Source organism: Xyrauchen texanus, chromosome 1 (genome assembly GCF_025860055.1).
Source record: "Xyrauchen texanus isolate HMW12.3.18 chromosome 1, RBS_HiC_50CHRs, whole genome shotgun sequence".
Lineage (NCBI taxonomy): Eukaryota > Metazoa > Chordata > Actinopteri > Cypriniformes > Catostomidae > Xyrauchen > Xyrauchen texanus.
In genome coordinates this window covers 5,968,264-5,989,727 of record NC_068276.1, presented here as the reverse complement: position 1 = coordinate 5,989,727, position 21,464 = coordinate 5,968,264, and the positions used below count along the sequence as shown (strand labels likewise).

The 21,464-nt window shown below is 36.3% G+C and overlaps 1 protein-coding gene across 21 annotated transcripts in view; it reads left to right on the top strand.

Moving 5' to 3' along the window:
* The window catches only part of LOC127639549 (adhesion G protein-coupled receptor L3-like), a 296,527-nt gene that overhangs the window by 234,974 nt on the left and 40,089 nt on the right, over positions 1 to 21,464 (top strand). For 12 of the 21 annotated variants that reach the window (XM_052122957.1, XM_052122874.1, XM_052121798.1 and 9 more), the window contains 4 exons: positions 6,228 to 6,411; positions 11,983 to 12,105; positions 18,184 to 18,389; positions 20,294 to 20,470. In XM_052122957.1, coding sequence (XP_051978917.1) covers positions 6,228 to 6,411; positions 11,983 to 12,105; positions 18,184 to 18,389; positions 20,294 to 20,470 — 690 coding nt within the window. The remainder of the gene's footprint in view (positions 1 to 6,227; positions 6,412 to 11,982; positions 12,106 to 18,183; positions 18,390 to 20,293; positions 20,471 to 21,464) is intronic. The other 9 variants (XM_052123117.1, XM_052123044.1, XM_052123196.1 and 6 more) reach the window with 1 other exon arrangement.

Genomic DNA, 21,464 nt, shown 5'->3' with positions numbered 1-21,464 from the left:
GCATATCATCATTTTTGATATCAAGAATGTGAATTTCTGTCCTAAAAAATGACTTAAAGGTTTTTACAAGTGCAAATGCATCTACTGCTATCAAAAATGAGCACTTCAACTTGTAGTAATTCAATTCCTGATATCAATAATTTGCATTTTAACTAATACAAATTTCATTATATCAGTATTTCTTATAGTTCACGTGAATAAAAGTCATTTCGGCTTGCCATGCAAATAAGCTGATTTGCATTGCATGTGTGGGACCATGTTCTTGGTTTTTCTTTTTTTTTTTAAGGTCCTGTTAATACATTTAAATCCCACAATCCTTTAAACGGCTCATCTACATATCAAATATATTGCTCTCATTCATTTGCATACATCACTCATAATTGAGACGTTTAACTTAATTGTGAACCTGCAATCAGCACCAAATGTTTTCTATATGAATATTTATGATGTGTTGTTCGTGACATTATCCATGGTGAGTTTATAAATTGGAATGCATTAGAGGGTGTTTGGCGTGTTCAGTTTTTGGAATGGTGATGTTTATCTGGTTCTCAGACTGACCTGGGATCATTGTGTAATCTGCTTGTGTTCTCTGTGGGGGTTTGTGGATGATCTGGGGTCAGGCACTAAGCTCCTTGCATTGACTGCGACACTGGAAGGATCGGACTTGCGTAGGCCGTGATATAGACTGGATCGGACCAGTTCAGCTTGCCCCAATTTCACTTCCTGATCTGGTTCAGCTCTGAATTGGATTATAGAATTTAGCGTTGGTCCAAAAAACTAATAGTTGAGTTTAGACCCAGAGTGCAAGTGTAGATTAGAGTGGTAATTACTCAGATGTGTGTATGGCTTTAACCTCTGCATGCTTCTGAAATATTTACACTGTGTCTTAAAGGAATTTCTGGGTTAAATACAAGTTAAGCTCAATCGGGGCATAATATTGATTACATAAACATTTTCTATAAAAAAAAAAGAAAAAATCGAGGTTACAGTGAGGCTACAACGGAAGTGAATGGGGACAATTTTTAAAGGATTTAAAGGCAGAAATGTGAGGCTTAAAATTTAATAAAAGCACTTAAATATATTCTTCTATTCAAACTGATGTATAATTTGAGCTGTAAAGTTGTTTAAATTTTACAGTCGTTTTAGAGTTTGTTGACATTACATCATCATTACAACAAAATTGTCAAATTGTCTATAACTTTACACAGATGCGGTTAGTAAGTGATTTTATCACACTAAAATCATGTTAAAGCATATTGTTTATATCTCATGGCTATACTTTTGAAACAGTAAGTATTTTAACGTTCAAAAATTGGCCCCATTCACTCCTATTGTAAGTGCCTCTGACTGTTACCCAGATTTTTGCTTTTTTATGAAAAGGAGGGGCAAGTCAAAACATTTTTAGTGGTGAATAACATTATGCCACAACTGCTGTTGGTTGAGCTGAATTTGTATTGAACCCACAACATTCCTTTAATGAGGTGCGATAAGAAGTATTTTGTGCAACATTTGAGGCAATTAAATAACCTTTGTGGGAGAACAGACTGAAATTTAAGCCGTTATTCGCAGACAATTCTCCCCAAGTTTAAAAGGGTATATTCTGATTTAAAGATGTTAAACATACAGGCAGAACAGAGCATATATGTCTCTCTCCAAAGATGAATTGTGGGCATTATACATGGGCTTAGTGTGTATCAAGAAGAAAATATCACACATACACAATCCAGGGTTCGGACACCTTTGACAAATTAATTTATATGGCTTTTCAAGTTGTTCATTAAACCAACTATAAACTAACCATTTTACCAACCAAGCTCTAACAAGCTAATCCACCACTGACTAACTAACTTAACCAACTAACTTAACTAAACTAACTAGCTAATGTACTAACTAACTAACTAATCAACCAACCAAACAACTAATCAACTTAACAACTTAATCAATTAACAACTAACCAACCAACTAATGAACCAACCAACTAACCTGCTAACCAACCAAACAACCAACCAACCACAAAATGGCTAATCAACCAACCTACCTACCAACCAACCACTAACCTGCTAACCAACCAACCACCAAATGGCTAACCAACCAATCAACTAACCTGCTAACCAAACCAATCAATCAACCAACCAACCAACCAACCAACCACTAAATGGCTAACCAACCAGCCACAAAATGGCTTACCAACCAACCACTAACCTGCTAACCAATCAACCAACCAACTACTAAATGGCTAACCAACCACTAACCTGCTAACCAACCAACCAATCAACCAACCACTAAATGGCTAACCAACCTACCAACCAACCACTAACCTGCTAACCAAAAAAACAACCAACCAACCAACCACCAAATGGCTAACCAACCAACCAACTAACCTGCTAACCAATCAATCAACCAACCACTAAATGGCTAACCAACTAGCCACAAAATGGCTTACCAACCAACCACTAACCTGCTAACCAATCAACCAACCAACTACTAAATGGCTAACCAACCAGCCACAAAATGGCTTACCAACCAACCACTAACCTGCTAACCAACAAACCAACCAACCAACCACTAAATGGCTAACCAACCAGCCACAAAATGGCTTACCAACCAACCACTAACCTGCTAACCAACAAACCAACCAACCAACCAACCAACCAACCACCAAATGGCTAACCAACCAACCAACTAACCTGCTAACCAATCAATCAACCAACCAACCAACCACTAAATGGCTAACCAACCAGCCACAAAATGGCTTACCAACCAACCACTAACCTGCTAACCAATCAACCAACCAACTACTAAATGGCTAACCAACCAACCAACCAACCACTAACCTGCTAACCAACCACTCAACCAACCACTAAATGGCTAACCAACCAACCAACCAACCAACCACAAAATGGCTTACCAACCAACCAACCTGCTAACCAACCAACCACTAAATGGCCAACCAACCAACCACAAAATGGCTAACCAACCAACCACTAACCTGCTAACCAACCAATCAACCAACCACTAAATGGCTAACCAACCAACCAACCAACCAACCACTAACCTGTTAACCAACCATTCTTCTAACCAACCAACTACTAACAAGCTATCCAAGTACTAACATGTCAACCAACCAAACAACTAGCCACTACCATAGCCACAGGTGTGCCTGGGTGGGAAGTGCCACCCATTTGCATTGAGGCCCACCCAATCATTGTCTTATGCAACAAAAGCCAAAAGCTTGCTGGCCTCAAACCACTAAAGTCAGATATTGTTCTTCTGAATAATGTCTGCATCAAAGCCTTAGAACCAACCAACTACTAACAAGACAACTAATAAGACATCAGCAGCTCAAACAAAACAAAACAAATATCTTGATTGCTCTCATTATTTTCACACTGTAAACACCCAGTGTGGCGATGAGATGCACGGTCAGTTGATGGGGAACCTGTAACATGCAGTTAATCTAACCACTTTATTTCCTCCGTCTAATTAATTATTTGTAAGAAATGCTCTCACATGCTCTCAAAAACTCTCAAGTCTTTAAAATCCATTTCATTTTTAAAAAATAATGCTTATTACAAATATCATATGTATGAATTGATTTTGAATTTTAGTTTAGCTTGTGTTTGTTGCATCAAAAAAGCTTGTTATGGCATAAATAATCTGATTTTGTGTTGTAAAATATGCTCTCAAAATTCCTGAGACTTCAAATCCAGCCTCTTTGTTCCCATACAACTCAAATAAAATGAATTTATTATTGAATAGAATATTTTTCTTGACTTCGTAAGGAACAAATTCTTCTTAACTACCATTTTATTGTATTTTTCTTAATTTCTAACTTTGAATATATTATATTGACCTTATGAAAGGTCCTCTCTTTTTTTCCTCAAGATTGTCCTTAAGAAAATTGCCCAACATGTTTTTCATTATAATCATCGTAAATAACACTTAAGGATTAGGATAACCTCACAGCTGTCTTAAATCCCTAAAATGTTTAATGACTTTTTTTTTTTTTCAAATGTGGCTCGTTTTATCATGTTGAGTTGGAAGTGGCAATGGGCTGTTAGTGTAGAAATGTGATTTTATACCAAAATGACGTATTGAATTTGTTGCATTAGACAAAGCAAACTTGTGAGCAGGCTAGAATAATCAGACAATGACAAAGCCTTTCATTTTATTCTTAAGAACATTTTCGTGAATACAGCTCCTGATTCCTTGATAGCTTTTTCTTTCTTACCTCGCTGTCGCAGCACATTCACTTTCCCCCACTTTAATGAGAGTAGAGTTGCGATGGAGTGACACAATCAGAGAGCAAAAAACATTCTACTGACAGTAATCCATAGTGGAGGCATGGAGACAATACCCTTTACCTTCATTTTTATCTGACATTTTCATTTCTGGGAATCAAATTGTTCCATAAATGGTTCAAATGTATAAACGTTTTTCTTTACATTTTTAAACATTTCTAGGGTAAATCCCCTGAATCTCTATATAATAATTAATATATGTTTTCAGCCACAAGGCCTCCTAAAGTTCCATATGATACCAGTGTAAAATTATGTCTGAAATCAAACACAAATATTGTTGGTTGATCTTTTAACATTCTTAAACTAGACAACTTTTAGTAGCTAAAAGTTCTAAATATGCCTCTGAAAACAATTAGCTATAAACATATATATTTAAATAGAGTTTACAGATCTCATGCAATCGATAATTTCTTTTAGCCCACACTCCCAAATGTTTCTGCCTATGCTACTTCAAATAACCACTAACCTGCTCACCAACCACCAACTAGCTTACAACTAACTAACCAACCAACCAAACCACCAACCAGACACTAACCAGCCAAGCAACCAACCACTATCTAACCAACTTCTAACTAATTAGCCAAACAACCAGCTAACCAACCACAAACAAAGCAAGCTAGCTACCAACCAACTAACTACCCAACCTCTAACTAAAATCTGATTTGTGTCACTGGAGATGTTCTTTAAAAAGTGTAATTGTTATTAGCATCTAACAATGGGTAAATGAAATACAAAAGATAATCTGACCTTACAGTCTCTACAAAACATTTGTCAAATGAAAAAAGGATTACATATACATACACATTCAACCCTAGTACAATACCCACAATTCATCTTCCGAGAGACCGATATGCTCTGTTCTACCTGTACATTTTATCATCTTAAAATCAAAATGTTCTTTCATACTTTATTGATCAAAAGTCCTCAGAGCCATTGGGTGCATCCCATTCTTGTGTGGTATACGGCATTCATTGGACCTCTGCTCCTGTAGAAAGTGCTTTATTGTTTGTGCTCTCAAATGCTCAATGTCAGGCATTGAAAATGAAGCTTTTGCTCAAATCTCAAAAACATTTCACGGCTGTAAACTTTTAGACTTGGCCGCAAAGCCTCTTTGAAGTGAGCACAAATTGAAGCATCTCTTGAAAGTTCACTGTGAAGATGCGAGTGAGAGCTGACGGTTTCTTAAACCTCAGCTTCTTTTTCATCTTCTCTCTTCTTTTTAAACTGGGGCGTATTTCAATCCAAATGGCATTTTGGCAAACTGGAATTTCCAAGTGTTTATTAGAAGTTGTGCTGCATGTGTTTAGGCTTTAGCTTAGCAGCATTCTGATTGCGTTTCTTGTCTGTAGTATGTTAAATGTTTACATGGTGGTGGTGGTGTCGAGCAGAGTTTGGATTGATGAGCTTATAATGATGGAGGTTAAACATTATTAAAAGATTTATTGATCTGTTGCAGCTGTACTGCTCATCTATGTGGCTCGCATCTGAATGTGCAGATTGTAGAGAGACACTTCTTGGATCTTTCACGTGGCAGTTGGGAAGTATCGGATTGGTTAATTGTTATTTATTTGAATAATTTGATATCCGCCAACACAGTAAACCAGAAGCAGAAATACCATCACTTATCATTTTAACCATGACTTTTTCTCTAGTCTCAGCTGCATTAGCGTGCTAAATGTGCCTACTTGAAATTCGCTTAGCTCTGGTCCAGACCTCATTCTATATTGCAGTGCTAGTGATGTTAACCGCTAGTGTAAAATCCATCATCAAATCCACATCTTATACTATGAAGGCTGCAATTAACTACATCAGCACAACAGTGACTACTTGCGCCATTAGCAAGTGGATTTCAAGAATCTGCAACTGTAACATTTGTTAGCAATGTGCTAACTGCATTTAAACACTTTTGTTGTTTTGCTTCCATAGGCCATGGTGGAGACGGTGAATAACCTGCTGCAGCCACAGACACGGACAGCGTGGATGGAGCTCTCAATGAGCGACCAGCTCCGGGCCGCAACCATGCTACTGGACACCGTAGAGCAGGGCGCATTTGTTCTCGCCGACAACCTGCTTAAAACCGACGTTGTACAAGAAAATACAGAAAATATACGTAAGTCGTTGTTCAGACCCATGTTATCTCTAAGATCACCACAATCACAGATCTCTCATCACACGAAGCGCACAGGAGACTCGATTTAATTGATTCCATCAGAGTTTCAAATTAGCATGTTGCTAAGCTATTCAAATGCTGCCTACTTTCTGGAAAAGCCTTAGTTATTTTCCTCATTGGAAGATTTGGAATGGCAAATACTTGCGGGTCTGAGTTGCCTTCCACAGCATTACAGAGGGGTCTATGTTACTTTCCATTCACTATTAAAGTCTTTCTCAGGAGTATGGCGCAAATGTCTGCAGATGGCGTAAGCATCAGAGTGCTTTAGAAGCGTTTAGTCTTCACTCGCTCTTCAGAAACTTTGCTCTGCAAAGAAGGAGACACTCAAAATCATGTTTATCTTAAATAGCCATGATTCAAACTGCTGTGCGAATGGTCCAAATTTGGGATGGTCATTTTCACACTCTATTACTCGATTACTCGGGCACATCCCTATTCCAAATTATGTTACGGTAACACTTTATAATTTGAAGCTCTGTTAATTCAGGCTTTACACTAAATTACTTTGAATTCTGCTCGTAATATCATGTTTGTCCTTTGAGTAAATACAAGTATAATTAAGAGAAACTGTGCACGTTTTAAGTGCTCTCTTTGTCTTCTTTTACTTTTTGCGAAATATCATGCAATAATACACTGAAATAGGCCTAATGATTAACGTGTCATTATACCGGAGTCTCTCCCGCAAAAAAGAAGCATAATACAACCAGTTATAACAGTGAAGTGTCTCGCTTGTCCACTTCTGATTGAATCACCACAAATGGGTACAAGCTGTTCTTTATGTTGTTTGTTTACATGTTATCATGAATTAACTCTCCTGTTGAATTCGGGATTTACTCAGCTGTTAATAAACCGATGCGCTAAAGGAAGAGTTTTAAACTGGCACGTGAGACTGGAATAACACACGCTGCTTTTGAACTTCACAACTGTCCTGGAAAGTCCTCCGTGGCAGCGCAGCGCAAATCAGTTTTGAATTTGTCTGACATTTCCAGCTAAAGAAAGCCCTGCTGTGCACAGTCTCTAAGGTTCTGTCACAGTGTCTCTGCAGAATAGTTTGATAGAGCACTAGCTACTGTAGAACAGCAGAAGATGCTGGAAACCGGCAGGTAATCTACTATGTCATTAGCCCATTTAATCCCACCGAATGGGTGAAAGGGGTCTTAAAGGAGATGTTCATGTATTTTACACAGAGTTGTCAATGTATTTTACATTGCAGACTTTTTTATTTTCGTATAAGTGGTGCAAATAGTCAGATGACCAGAGCAATTTTATTCCACTTTGCTCATCTAAACATTATGTCTGTTAAAAAAAAAAAAAATATATATATATATATATATATATATATATATATATATATATGGCAGGGAGGAGGGTGGGGCGGGTCGTGATGCTGCACACTCTGCCCCTAATCAGGCTAATCAAGCCCTTGAGAGGGATAAAGGCGACCGGAGGTGGCAGTTAGAGAGAGAGAGAGAGTTACGGGCAGCTGCCCTGGATGTGTTTATGTTTGTGTCTTTTTATTTTATTAAAAGATTATTTATATTGTAAAGCTGGCTCTCACCGCCTCCTTTCCATTGAAATTTGTTACAATATATATTTGTTCGAATTGCGCTGTTAATTTTCTGTTGTACCAACTCTGTTAGTAGGGTAGGTTGTGTGTAAATGACTGATAAACAATAAATAAATCTGAATGAAGCATAGTTTGTCCACTCGTGAGATATTGTGATTAATCACGATTAACTACGCGATTAATCGCAATTAAAAAAAAAAATTTGACAGCCCTAGTTTATAGTCAATTGATCATTTATAAACTATTGTTACTACATTAATAAGCTACATACAAAGTTTATTTGTTTATATTCACTGTAGAAAATTATTTATTTTTGTTATATATGTAACTTATATATGTAATTAATTGGATTTACATGTTTTACTGTTTTAGTAACACTTACTATTAAAGCAATTATTACTTAATATATAGGTCATAATAAAGCATTGACTAATCGCTAACTAAGCATTTTGCGTGACCTAATATAAGGCGAGAACTGTATATGAATTAGTAAACATTTATTTACGATAGATTATTCTGAAAACTTGAACTTGAAAACCTTGAAATTACAATCTCCACAGCATCTCAATCACAAAGGCTCAAAACAGACACTAAAGCTTTACAAAAAAAAACAAAAAACAGACACAACACAAAAGTACAAGATAATAGTGAGAGAGGAAAAGTAAAAATACAAAGTTTATTAAAAAAGATCCTCTAATTGCTCAAACGCCACTTTAGCATGTTCCATCCTATTAAGCTTTATGAGCAGGCTTATTCTCATTATTGCCAATTAAAATGACTGTTTAATTCAGTTTCACCAGTGGACCTACTATAAATATTTCATTTAATCCGATTATCGTTAGCCTGGATTAATCATAACGACAAGGTATACATCCTTGAAAGCCAATTTATTGTACATGAAGCATTACTCGCACTGTTGTGGATTTGTCTTAATGGCATACCTGCACAGATCAGATGCTGCAAAAACATCTGCATCATTCCAGGAGTGCCAACGCAAATATCTCGTATCATGCACCTGTCATCGACAAGTGCAAGGAGAACAAAGAAATGGCCACTATTTGTGATTAATTTAATCGAGGTAGCCATCCGTTTATTTATTAAAGTTTCTTTTCCACACCATTCAAAATAATAGACGGCAGTCACAGAATTTTTTGGGAACACTAACAATTCTATAGAATTATTATTTAGCTTACTTTTGAAAAAATGCTGGCAACATTCTCTTTATGATTTTAAGTAAATTACCAAACGAATAAAGCATTAAATAAATAAAAAATTACCAAATGAAAATATTATATTGTTAGGCCTATATAATTGCCTTTTCTTTTCACAAACTTAAGTTAGCCTTACCCTGTTCTGTAGACATAAACGTCGGTTGAATGACATTCTCAGAATGTTCTGCACATTTTTCAAGACTATAAACTATCAGAACTATTTGTCCAATGCCGAGTACACTTTCAGAAAACGATTAGATGATTGTTCAAAATAGCAGATTTCTTTTGCGATAAACCAAACTTATGCGACAAAGTGTTTTTTTTTTAAAAGCATGACATCACGCACACGACAAGCAGAATACGGCACATTTTCCAAACATGTTCGAGTAAGGTTTCACTTCATCGATAACAAAACAGCGGGAAAAGTGGATGGAAACTAGGTTAGTGATGAAATGGAGATTTTTATTTATTTATTTATTTCCGTACTATGGTGCTGAATGGTACAATCAGCGTTACTTTTCTCATCGCTGTGTCGGATGGAACTGTAACAGTAGTGTGTGGCTACTGAATAGGGCATTTTATGTAATCATTTTCCAGAGGTTGCAGGGGTGGATTTGTATCTCAGGAACTAATCGTTGCAGTAAAAAGATACAAGCACAATATTTAATGTACACCTGTCTGTAGTATGAAAAAAACATCCTGAGATTTGAATGCTGATCAACGAAGAATTCCGCTTTCAAGATTTAGGCCGGGAGCCGCTCCTTTCAGGAAGACACATTTGTCTCTTATAGAAAGCCATTTTTAGCCAAATCACCACTTTGATGACAAGTTTAAATGAGCTATTCAATACATCAACAACTTTAATTACTTCAAATAAAATGCAAATGTGTTATTAAGCTTCCACTGATTTGTTAGTAAGTGTTCCTAAAACATTAATATAAACATTAAGTAGAAATATGTATCCAATTCATTACATATTTCATATCTTTATTAACTATGAATTCATGCTTTCTTAATGTTCTCATAAACACTTCTTTACCACTGGTTTCCATCAATTAAAATACATCAGTTAGGTATGATTATGATTAAGTTGTTTACTAAGGATAAAAATTTGAAACAAATAACATACTATTTATATGTAGTTTATTAATGTATTAATAATCTATGAACAATCATTTCTAAATGATCAATTAACTACAAACTAATGCTTTATAAATACTTTATACTGTGTAAATATTATAAAGTGTTACCGATGTTACTTCTTTGGTGTCACAATTTTAAGAAATTACATTTTTTTTATAATGTTGTAAAATCATGCATGTGCTATCTAGTTATGCATGTGGGAATCTAAACTCTATTTCTCCTGTTTCTAAAAACAGGGTTGTAGGGAGGTCTGGCTGCCATGGAAACTCTGGCTGCCATTTTGGGAATTAATAAAGCAGAATTTATCGTGTCTGGCATCCGCTTTATCCCTGTATTAAGGGATCCGGAGCTTACTGTTTGAGAGGGAGAGACTCCCTCCTGACAAACCTTATATGTGCATTATTTTATATCCTTTGTGGAGCACTGTGATTAATCAACAGGCTTTGACATCTTTAGCATGCCTCTAAGCCACGTTTGATGGGGCTAGTTTGCAGCATCATAAGGTTTGTTTGGCCCGTGGGGCGGCTGAGTTCCACACTGGCACTGTCGAGCTGAAAATCAGCCTTCAGTTAAAGCAACAGTTCACCTAAAAATGAAAATTCTGGCATTTACTGACAATGAAAATATTCAGAATGGAATACTAGCTTATCACTGCAGTATATGCTGTATATATCCTGCTTTAAGAAAAATAGTGAAACCGTGGGCACACTTTTCAAACAGTAGTCTGCTACTGTACATTGTTGTGAGTGACTTCCAGTTAACGTCTTGCTATCTGCATTTAAATAAAATGTTGTGTTAAACTGGGTGAGTAAATTATGAGAGAATTAAAAATTTTTGGTCAACTATTCTAAGATGACTCAGAGCACCATGTGCAGAATCAAGAGAGGATTAGTGGCGTTACCATATGATTATAGCGTTCAGGAAAGTTGTTTGGGGGAAAAAAAACCTGGATGTGTTTGTGAAGGGATGCACATCTTTCCCAACCAACCCTGAAGTGGTTGTTGTCCTCCTACTTCTGTTTAATATAATGTGCCTCAAAAATGATGTCCCTTTCTATTTAGATTTTCCCCTCCTTGATGGAGCATGTGTTTGTGTGTTTATTTGTTTGAATGTCTGTCCTCATAATCTAGTGAGCAGATTTTGTGCGATTAAAGTGTTATTTAAATCAGCTTTTGATTTCTCTCGAGGCACAACAACATCACAGCGCTGCTGTTTGCCAGTCTTAAGCCTCTCACAGCAATGACAGAAGAATGAAAACTATTTCCTGCAAGCTAGAATCCTCTCTTTTTGCTCTCTCAGTCGCTGTTTATCTCTACCTTTAGTTCTGTTAGCTTGAATATGACTTTGGTGGAAAGCCACCCTTTCCATTTTCAGTCTAATTGGTCGTTTGTTCTCCTTTATGTTATGGCTATGAGCCAGGTCATAACATAAATTGGGGGCTTGTCCGGGATCACTTGGATCAGGTAAAAAAAAAGAAAGAAAAACAACAACAAAGTAAAAGGGCAGGACCGTAACACTCCATGTGCAACTTCAGAGAGTCTCTCATTTTTAAACTGATGTCTAACTGTGTTTGTGTTTATGTGCTTTCAGAGCTGGAGGTGGCAAGGATGAGCACAGATGGAAATCTTCCCGATCTTAGGTTTCCTCAGACTGGAGGCCAAGGCAATGCTATTCACCTGTCAGCAAACACCCTTAAACAGCATGGGAGAAATGGTACTGTCAACATCATTACAATACACAAATGAAACATTTTAGTCCATTTGACTTGTGCACTAAATTCCAAGTCTTCTACCTAACCCTGACCCTAACCTAACCCAAACATATGATGAACAAAATGTTGGTTTTTAAAAGATTAATTTGCCTGATGGCCATTATATTTGGTATATAGCCTACTGTCAGATAGAGCTCGGTGATATATTATATCCACAATATAATGGCAATGTTTTTGCTGCCGGTATAAAATTAAGCAATATCACAATAAATGTAATGTGCTTTTTATTTAGCCTCTATGTTTCCTGAAGATCAAGTCATTAGACTGATTTCATGATCCGTAAGGGCCACACAATCAATCAAAATAACATCTAAATCACAATTTGATCTTATGTGATTATTAAACCACAAAAGGCTACAATTGAATTGAATTATTTTATAGTCCGTATGCGCTTCGGAGTGGATAGTGATGTTCACTTTGGCTTATTGCCAAAATAAAGGTGAAGGAAATGCGACAGAAATGTATTACTATTGCATAAAACAAATCTATTCTGGAAATGAATTATAGAATAATAATAACTTGGTATTACATTATAATAATGAGCATGACTGGGTCCCACAATAATAATATTAATGTTCAACTGGATTCCAAAAAATAAGTAAGTAAAGTTGTTTTTCCACACTTGTTCTTTATAAAAAGAAAAAGTTATAGGAAAGATAGAAGTAAATAATTCTTTATGTATTGTTTATTACATTTTATTATATATTCTTTTATATTTGGTGCATATAAATGAAAATAATTAAATAGTGTTTAATTACAACTTCAGTGTTCATTTTGTGATAACCATGCCTTCATTGTTAAAATAGACTGAATAGATTTTTACTTTATTCATTAAACATTTTAAATCCACTTTGGAACAGTGCCTGGTTGGTCTAAATGGTGGTTTCTCTGATTTCCTCTGGAATTCTTTTTTAAAGCCATTTCGGAGCAAAAACATAATTATTGAGATAAATATCAAATATCATCAGTAGGCTGAATATTGTGAGATAATTGATGTAGCCATGTCAGCCAGTCCTACATTCAGGACAAATTTTGTTAGAATCAGTCACAACCTTTAATCAGCTAATTCAAATCTTTTGCTAATAACTCTGGAACTGTAAGGGCTAGAATAAAATGCAAATTTGTTCTCAATCTGACACATTTTTTGTAAAACATTCTTTTTTAACTAGTCTCTGGCCGTTTTTCCGGTTTGCTTGAAATTTAACGTGTCATTTAGAGACATTATTTACAAAAAGTTGTTCAATTTCCATCCATCCATCCATCTTCAACCGCTTATCCGAAGTCGGGTCGCGGGGGCAGCTGCTCCAAATTGTTCAATTTATTTTGATTCATATGTAAGATATGGGGGGAAGGGGGAGGGGGTCTGTAATTAGCCTGTATCTTGTTTGTGCAATGACCAAACTTCACAAAACTTGGTACACATGGACAACCATACATTCTAAGTACACTTGCCAAATCTCATCAACTTCTGATACTAGGGGGTGCTATAATTTAAGAAAGATGTATTGTACATGATTTTAAAATGTAGTACATATCCTAACCCTACAGTGAGCTGGACAACTGAGATTCCCTTTAGACTTAAAGACTACATGAGTTTGAGATGATAAAACCTTTCATTTGTTCAGTGTGAATTTCTTCTCCTTTAATTCATTGATTTCAGTTTCATCATTCATTCTGTGCTCAAGTTAATCTGTATCCCAATTACACATGGCCCTTCCTATCCACAAAATCTATGCACCCTTTCCCGCCGACTTTATTTTCCTTGCAAACAGAGCTCAGATCTTCCACACTTATTCGTGTTTTATAAACAAGTCGATGTCCAACTGGTTTCCTTCATCAAAGGCTTCCTTCCCTACAAACCAAAGGCTTGTTACCGACTGGCTCATCAACAGTGATCGCAAAAATATTTTATTTTCTTGTGAGTCAGTGATCCCAGACTCTGTGGGGAGCTGGAGGGGGGCGTTCTTTCATTTCTTTTTGTGAAGAAAGTGAGTGAGTGAAAGATGCAAAAATAACGAGCAGAACTGGAGCTTTTGTCGATGGAAGCAGTAAAGTGCTAATGACATTTCAATGAAAGCGAATCAGACTCACTCTGTCGTTAGATTTTTTTTTTCTCCTTTTTCTTGCTCACTCAAAACATTTATGGCTTTCAGTAGATGCTGCCGAGTGGAACAAAGCATTATGGGTGTTATGTATTCATAACATGATCTAGTGAGTCCCATCTAATCAAATCTTAAATTATTTCACTTCATTGGCCATTTCCTCTCATATAACGACTAAAACAGGATTTTGATCGTGCCGTGACAGTTTCGGTACGCTCTATAAGAGAAGATGTGAACACACTGTAATGAAGTAGCCTTTTTTACTGAGAAAAGCATATGGCAGAACTCCAGTACACTCTACAGGGCTTTTCACACTGTACTTAACCCCAAGTTATCATCTTATGAGCCTTCGCTTTATAACATTTCATACTTGTTATATTGAAAGGGGGTTAGCACCGCTTTTAACACAGGGTTATGAAACCCTGCTCCAGAGCTGGGTTAGCACTGCTTTTGTGGGATTATCCATGCATTACAGTGCCAAAGGTATACACTGAGAAACAATGCAGTGTTAGAATGTTTCAGAAAGTTCTTTAGCAAAAGACCCCAGTGCTTAATTGGTTTAATATTCATGCACTTTGTACAGTCGCAAAAACGTCCTGTCACGTGCTGTTTAATTTCTACGTCTGAATGAAACTGGAAAAACGGCGAACGGTGACGGCAAAAGTAATAGCTGGCGTGATTAAGGGACGTGTGTTGTTGTGGTATGTTTCAGAAGACAAAAGATTAACAGAGCTGATTTGCTTGGTGAAATTTTCATTGAAGAACAGCTCCATTTATAGGATGTGAATCCGTGGCGAGCTGTAATCATCCAATAGTTGTTATTGACACTGCATATTAGAGGTCGACCGATAGTGGATAACGATTACTAAGATGGTGAAAAAGACTTTTAGACAATTAACTGGCCGACAGTTTTTAAATCGATTTAAGGAATTTTTTCAAACATTCTTAGTCATTCTTTACTGGCACATATATAGAGGCCACAATAGTCCAAAATTCAATACCCACAAGGGACTCTTATTTTGAAATGATAGAGACTTGGCTCCATTACAATGCTTTATATTTGAGTATTTAACAAATTAAAGGAACATTCTGTGTTCAGTACAATTTAAGCTCAATTGACAGCATTTGTGGCATAATGTTTAAAAAAAAAATATCTAAAATCTAAGTTACAGTGAGGCGCTTACAATGGAAGTGAATGGGGGCCAATTTTTGGGAGGTTTAAAGGCAGAAATGTGAAGCTCGTGATTTTATAAAAGCACTTCCATTAATTCTTCTGTTAAAATTAGTGTGTTATTTAAGCTGTTAAGTTCTTTAAATCATTATCGTTACATCGTCATGGCAACTGAGTTGTAAAATTGGACATAACTTTATACAGAAAAGGTTATGTAATTTTATCACACTAAAATGATGTTAACATGCATATTGTGTATGTCTTGTGGCTATATTTTTGAAACAATTAATATTTTAACATGAAAAAATTGGTTCCATTCACTTCCATTGTAGGTGCCTCACTGTAACTCAGATTATTGCTTTTATTAAAGAAAATGTGGAATGAGTAAAAATTAATTTGTCTGGTAATCAGTATTATTCCACAAATGCTATCGCTTGAGTTTAACTTGTATTGAATGCAGAATATTCCTTTAATTTTCCTTTTATATCCTATATATTTATCAGATTTAGGTTTTTTTAATGTATATGATGTGGTTTAATGAGGAAGGTTTTTTTATTATTCACAAATTGAAGACAATTTGTCTGTGCAGGTGGGGCATGTAATATACATATAAAATAAAATATATTTTAAAATAATTTTATTAGGGCTCTCATTAAAATTTTTAATCTAATTAATTACATGGTGTCCCAATTAATTAATCGCATTTAATCACTTATATCAATATTTGCTGAGAAATCCCCTCATATAACAATAATGATGAAATAATTATACATAGTTATATTTAAATATTAAAAAATTATATCTTACCACCTAAACCTCTTAAAACCATGGAAGGAGGTGGTCCCAGTGGCTTTGGTGATGGTGATATCGGAGAGGGAGGAGCTATGGGTGGAGGTGCAATTAAAGGCCAATCATGTGCGCCTTGGTCACTTGCGGAGACCACCTCTAACCGTTACAAATCACAGATGTGGCCCTTTTGCAAAGAGAATTCTTGGACGTGTTCTTGCACCTTGCCGGTAGTACAAACCTCATAAAACACCATATTGAAACAACCCCAGGGCTAGTGGTACTGAATTCTGAAACTATCGGCATATATATTTGTTGTAGAAAACTGTTCCAAAAAGCACCGATTAATCTGTAAAACCGATATATATTGGTCTACCTCTACTGCAAATGAAAATTTGAACCTGGGATTTACGAATGTACAAACTGTACAGGTGGCTTTGATAAAGTGGTAAAAAAAAAGGTCCTGTCCGACTGATGGCTCCAAGACTACTGAAAAAATAATACAGAAAAATATAGAATATAAAAAATAAAGTCAACATACAAGTGATCATCAATCATATGGCAATTTACTGTGATAAATGTTAGTAAGGGTGTTTACTCTTTCCCTCGTTAGCGCTGTTCAGAATAGCGGGGCTTTTTAGTCGTTTGACATGGTTGAATTGCTCCATTGCACTTTAACTCTTTCCCCGCCAGCGTTTTTAAAAAAAAGTTGCCAGCCACCGCCAGGGTTTTTGACGATTTTCGCTAAACTTTAATGGCCCGCAGAATATTTTCTTCCATGAATATATGAAGATGCTATATATCAAAATAAATATCTGGGCCTCTGCTTTTAGGCAAAAAAAAACGATTTTATTTTATCTTCATTTGTTCTTTTTTTATTGCGACTTGAACAGAGGTAGGTTTTGTCAAAAAACAACATTTCAGACAAAAAGATGAGAAAAAGGCATGTTTATGTCTGATATTTTGAGCTTCTCAATACTCCACTTCTTCATGTTTGAGACGATCGCAGTCTGTTTCTTTGATCAAAGAGTTGCATACTCTTTCAAAACATGCGCAGGGGTCTTTCTTACCGTATAACACCTAAAACACGGAAACCCGGAAAATTCCGTGTTTGGCGGGGAAATAGAAATTTGATGTTGATGCGCACTCACACAGATAGAGCAGCGTTCAACTTCAATCACTTCGTGTCCCACGTGAGAAGCGTATATAGCCCTTATAAAGCGAGATGGATATCGTAAGGTTGTTGCATCGCCTGACGGAAATGGGTACGGACGTGACTGGCATTAGAGCGTCAAAATAAAAGTTGATTGATTTTTACGTGTTGCATCGATGACATCGCATCGTTGGTAATTTGATCGATGCATTGGTCCACATCAATGGATTGTTATACCTCTAACCAAGACCTCTTGTATTTCAACCTTCAACTACCTGGCTCCATTCAATGCCCACTTTTCACTATCTTGTCAATTCCTTGCAAATAAAATAGAGTTCTGCGTCACACTTTTTTATTCTTGTTTGAATATTTCACTAGGAAATAGCACAGAGTATAGAAGTAAAATGGGTTGTAAACACTGTTACATTTACTTGAAATGCAGCTGTTCATGTTTTTGACCGAGTTAAATACATTTGAATGTTTTGCAGCTGTTTGTTCACCCTAATTGAAATACTCAGTGTTTTGTGGGGTGGTGAAGCAGGTCTGCTGCTAATCGCAGGGTTGGCGGTTCGAGTCCCGGCCCACACGACTCCACATGCCGAAGTGTCCTTGGGCAAGACACTGAACCCCAAGTTGCTCCTAATGGCAGGCTAGCACCTTGCTGTTAATTTACAAGCTGCAAATTTTTTGCTAGATATTTCATGACATTTTGAACTAATTATGACCTTGCAGTTTGACAATAACTAAGTAAAATCATGGGGAAAATCAGAGTAGAACTAACATCTGCTCTATTTTCATCTTGTTTCAGGTGAAATTCGGATGGCATTCGTCCTGTATAAGCATCTGGGTTCATACCTGACAACAGAGAACGCCAGCATGAAGTTCAGCACTGAGACGTTAAACACAAACTACTCAGTCATAGTCAACTCTCCCATTATAACGGCAGCAATCAATAAAGACAGTAACAAAGTTTATCTGTCTGACCCGGTCATATTCACCGTACGGCACATTCAGGTACGCCCGTGTCCATTTTTTTAGGTGATTACAGAGCCTCGGGCTGTCAGAGACAGGTACATAGAAAGATGTGATATTTCATGACAGTTATTTCAGTGAAATCTGAACGCCAATAAGAGGGTTTTCTGTGATTAATTTAATAAAATACACTACTTACTGCACTTTTAAACCAGGATGCACCATTTGTTGGATTCCAGGTTTTTCTTTCTTTTCTAGTTTTTTTTTTTTTGTCTGAAATTGCAAAAAGTTGTCTTTTATTGGTAGGTTTTGACAGCAAAATCCACTTTTTTATTGATGAAACAATCCTAAAGTCACGGCTAAAGTATAAGCAAGACATCGCGATACTGAAAATGGTGTAAACATCTGTTTTCAATTTTGTTTTAGTAAAGTAAATATTGTGTAATATAGGTGTTTTATACATGAACATAAGAGACATTTTATTTCAGCAATATTTCATTTGCTGACATTAAAGTCAGCATGAAAATAAAATTGACCCTATTTATTTTCTTATCATACTATATATATCTGGTCTTATTCTTTAATGTTCATCAGTGCGCATTTTTCCAAAGGAGAAAAAAAACCTTTCCGTGGACCACTTGTTGTGATCTAGTTCTTGTTTAATGAGTTAATTACTGAAATGTGTATTAATGGCTTTGAGATATTATAACAAGTTTCTTGAAAAATAGGCTACAATATGTAAGTTTAAATAATAGAGTACCACAGTTAAAGCAGATTAGATGTGGAGTGCTGCAGGGATCAGTTTTAGGTCCAAAATGATTTGTTTTGCATGTAAATGACCTTGGGATGGTATTGAAGTTGTTTAAATGTGTTTTTTTTTTTTGCATATGACACAAGTTTATTCTATTCTGATGAGAATTTAGATAGGGTATTAATGATTGGGGAACAAGAATTTAAAAAGGTAAAAAAATGGTTTGATATAAACAAATTGTCCTGAAATCTTGGAAAAATAAAATATGTGATATTAAGAAAAAAAGATTTCACTAGAGATCGATAAATAATCATTTAAAATACAAAAATTAAAGTAGTAAAATAAATAAAATTTTTAGGAGATAGAATTTATGAAAAACTACGTTGGAAGTCGCATATTAATTTGTCAAATCTAAAGTAGTAAAATCGATTGTGCTTCTGCATAGAGTGAAGAAATGGTTAAATGATAAGGCATTATATGCATTGTATTGCTCAATTATTTTTCCTTACATAACGTACTTTTGAATAACAATTCAAAAAATTTTATTCTTCCATGAAAAGCAATACGAAGTATTTGAAGAAGTAATTATAGAGAACCATCAAATGATTTATTTGTAAAATTACAGATATTGTATAAAGCTAATAATTGTAATATTTTTTTTTAAATATAATGTTAAGGGATTTAACAAAAGTAATAGAGTATTAGTGTTAGAATGATTTCTCGCCTCCTCAACGTGACAACATCCTATTTACCTGAGACGTCTAGAAACGGTACCAAAAGACCTTAATAAGATGAGAAGACAACATTTTCTCCCACGGATTGGGTTAAACCATGCGTTACCATGGCGACATTACCTTTTAAATTAACTAAATTAACGCTTGCCAAGGGCCATATACAAGTAAAAAAAAAAATATAGAATTAGTTACATTCGGCTAATTAAAGTTAATTAGCCGAATTCTAATTAACTGTAGCCTGTTTACTGTTACCAGAGCAACAAAGCAACTCACATTGAAATAGAATTCACGGGCACAAATGTGTATGTAACGCTTTTTATGACGGCAATTTTCTTTTAAGTCCCCCACTATTGGCAGGTATGATAATACATTTGTTTTTAAGCCCAAGTGTAACTTCTTGTAGAGGCTCTGTTGTGTTTTTTGCCTATTTCTGGTGATGTTTCTTATTTTTCTCTATCCAGCAGTCTGAAGAGAATTTCAACCCCAACTGTTCGTTCTGGAGTTACTCAAAGCGCAATATGACGGGTTTCTGGTCCACACAGGACTGCAGATTGCTCGGAACCAACCGGACTCATACCACCTGCTCATGCACACACCTGACGAACTTCGCTGTGCTCATGGCTCATGTGGACGTGAAGGTAAGAGACACTTTACACTCACCTGTCAATAACTGTTAATTCTAGCCATGATTTGTGTGTCAATTGATCACTATGATTAATAATTATTTTATATATAATTTAAAGGAGCCTACATCCAAATCCTGACGAGAACCACATTTTCCATGTGTCTAAAAGGAGCGTGTCACTCTCATATAAATACACAGATGAGACAAAATATTATGACCACTCACAGGTGACGCGAATAACGCTGATCATCTCCTAACAAGGCCACATGTCAAGGTCTGGTAGAATAGATGGTAAGCGAACAATCAGTTCTCTTAGTCAAAATCTTAGATGCAGCAGAAATGGGCAGGAGTAAAAACCTGAGTGACTTTGACAAGGACCAAATCGTTATGGCCTGACGACTGGGTCAGAGCATCTCTGAAACGTCAAAACTTTTGGGGTGCTCCCAGTCAGCAGCAGTGAGTACCTACCAGCAGTGCTGGGAAATGTTCTGCTGGGAAACCATAGTTCCGGCCATTCATGTGGACGTCAATTTGACATGTGCCACCTCCCTAAACATTGTAGCAGACCAGATACACCCCTTCACGGCAATGGTATTCCCTGATGGCAGTGGCCTCTTTCAGTTGGATTATGTGCCTGGCCACAATGCACACATTTTTTGGTTTGAGGAACATGATGTAGAGTTCAAGGTGTTGCTCTGGCCTCCAAATTCCCCAGATCTCAATCTGATTGAGCATCTGTGGGATGTGCTGGACCAACGAGTCCAATCCACAGCGTCTCCACCTCACAATTTACAGGATTTGAAGGATCTGCTGCTAATGTCTTGGTGCCAGCTACCTCAGGACAACTTCAGGCATCTTGTAGAGTTCATGCCTCGATAGGTCGGTGCTGTTTTGCCATTATTCTCATCAGTGTATGCCTGACATTCAACATGGATGCAGTCAATCCACAAAATAGCGCGTTAGTCAATTTTTCTATTCTTCTCATTCATTGCAAATAGTCAATTTGC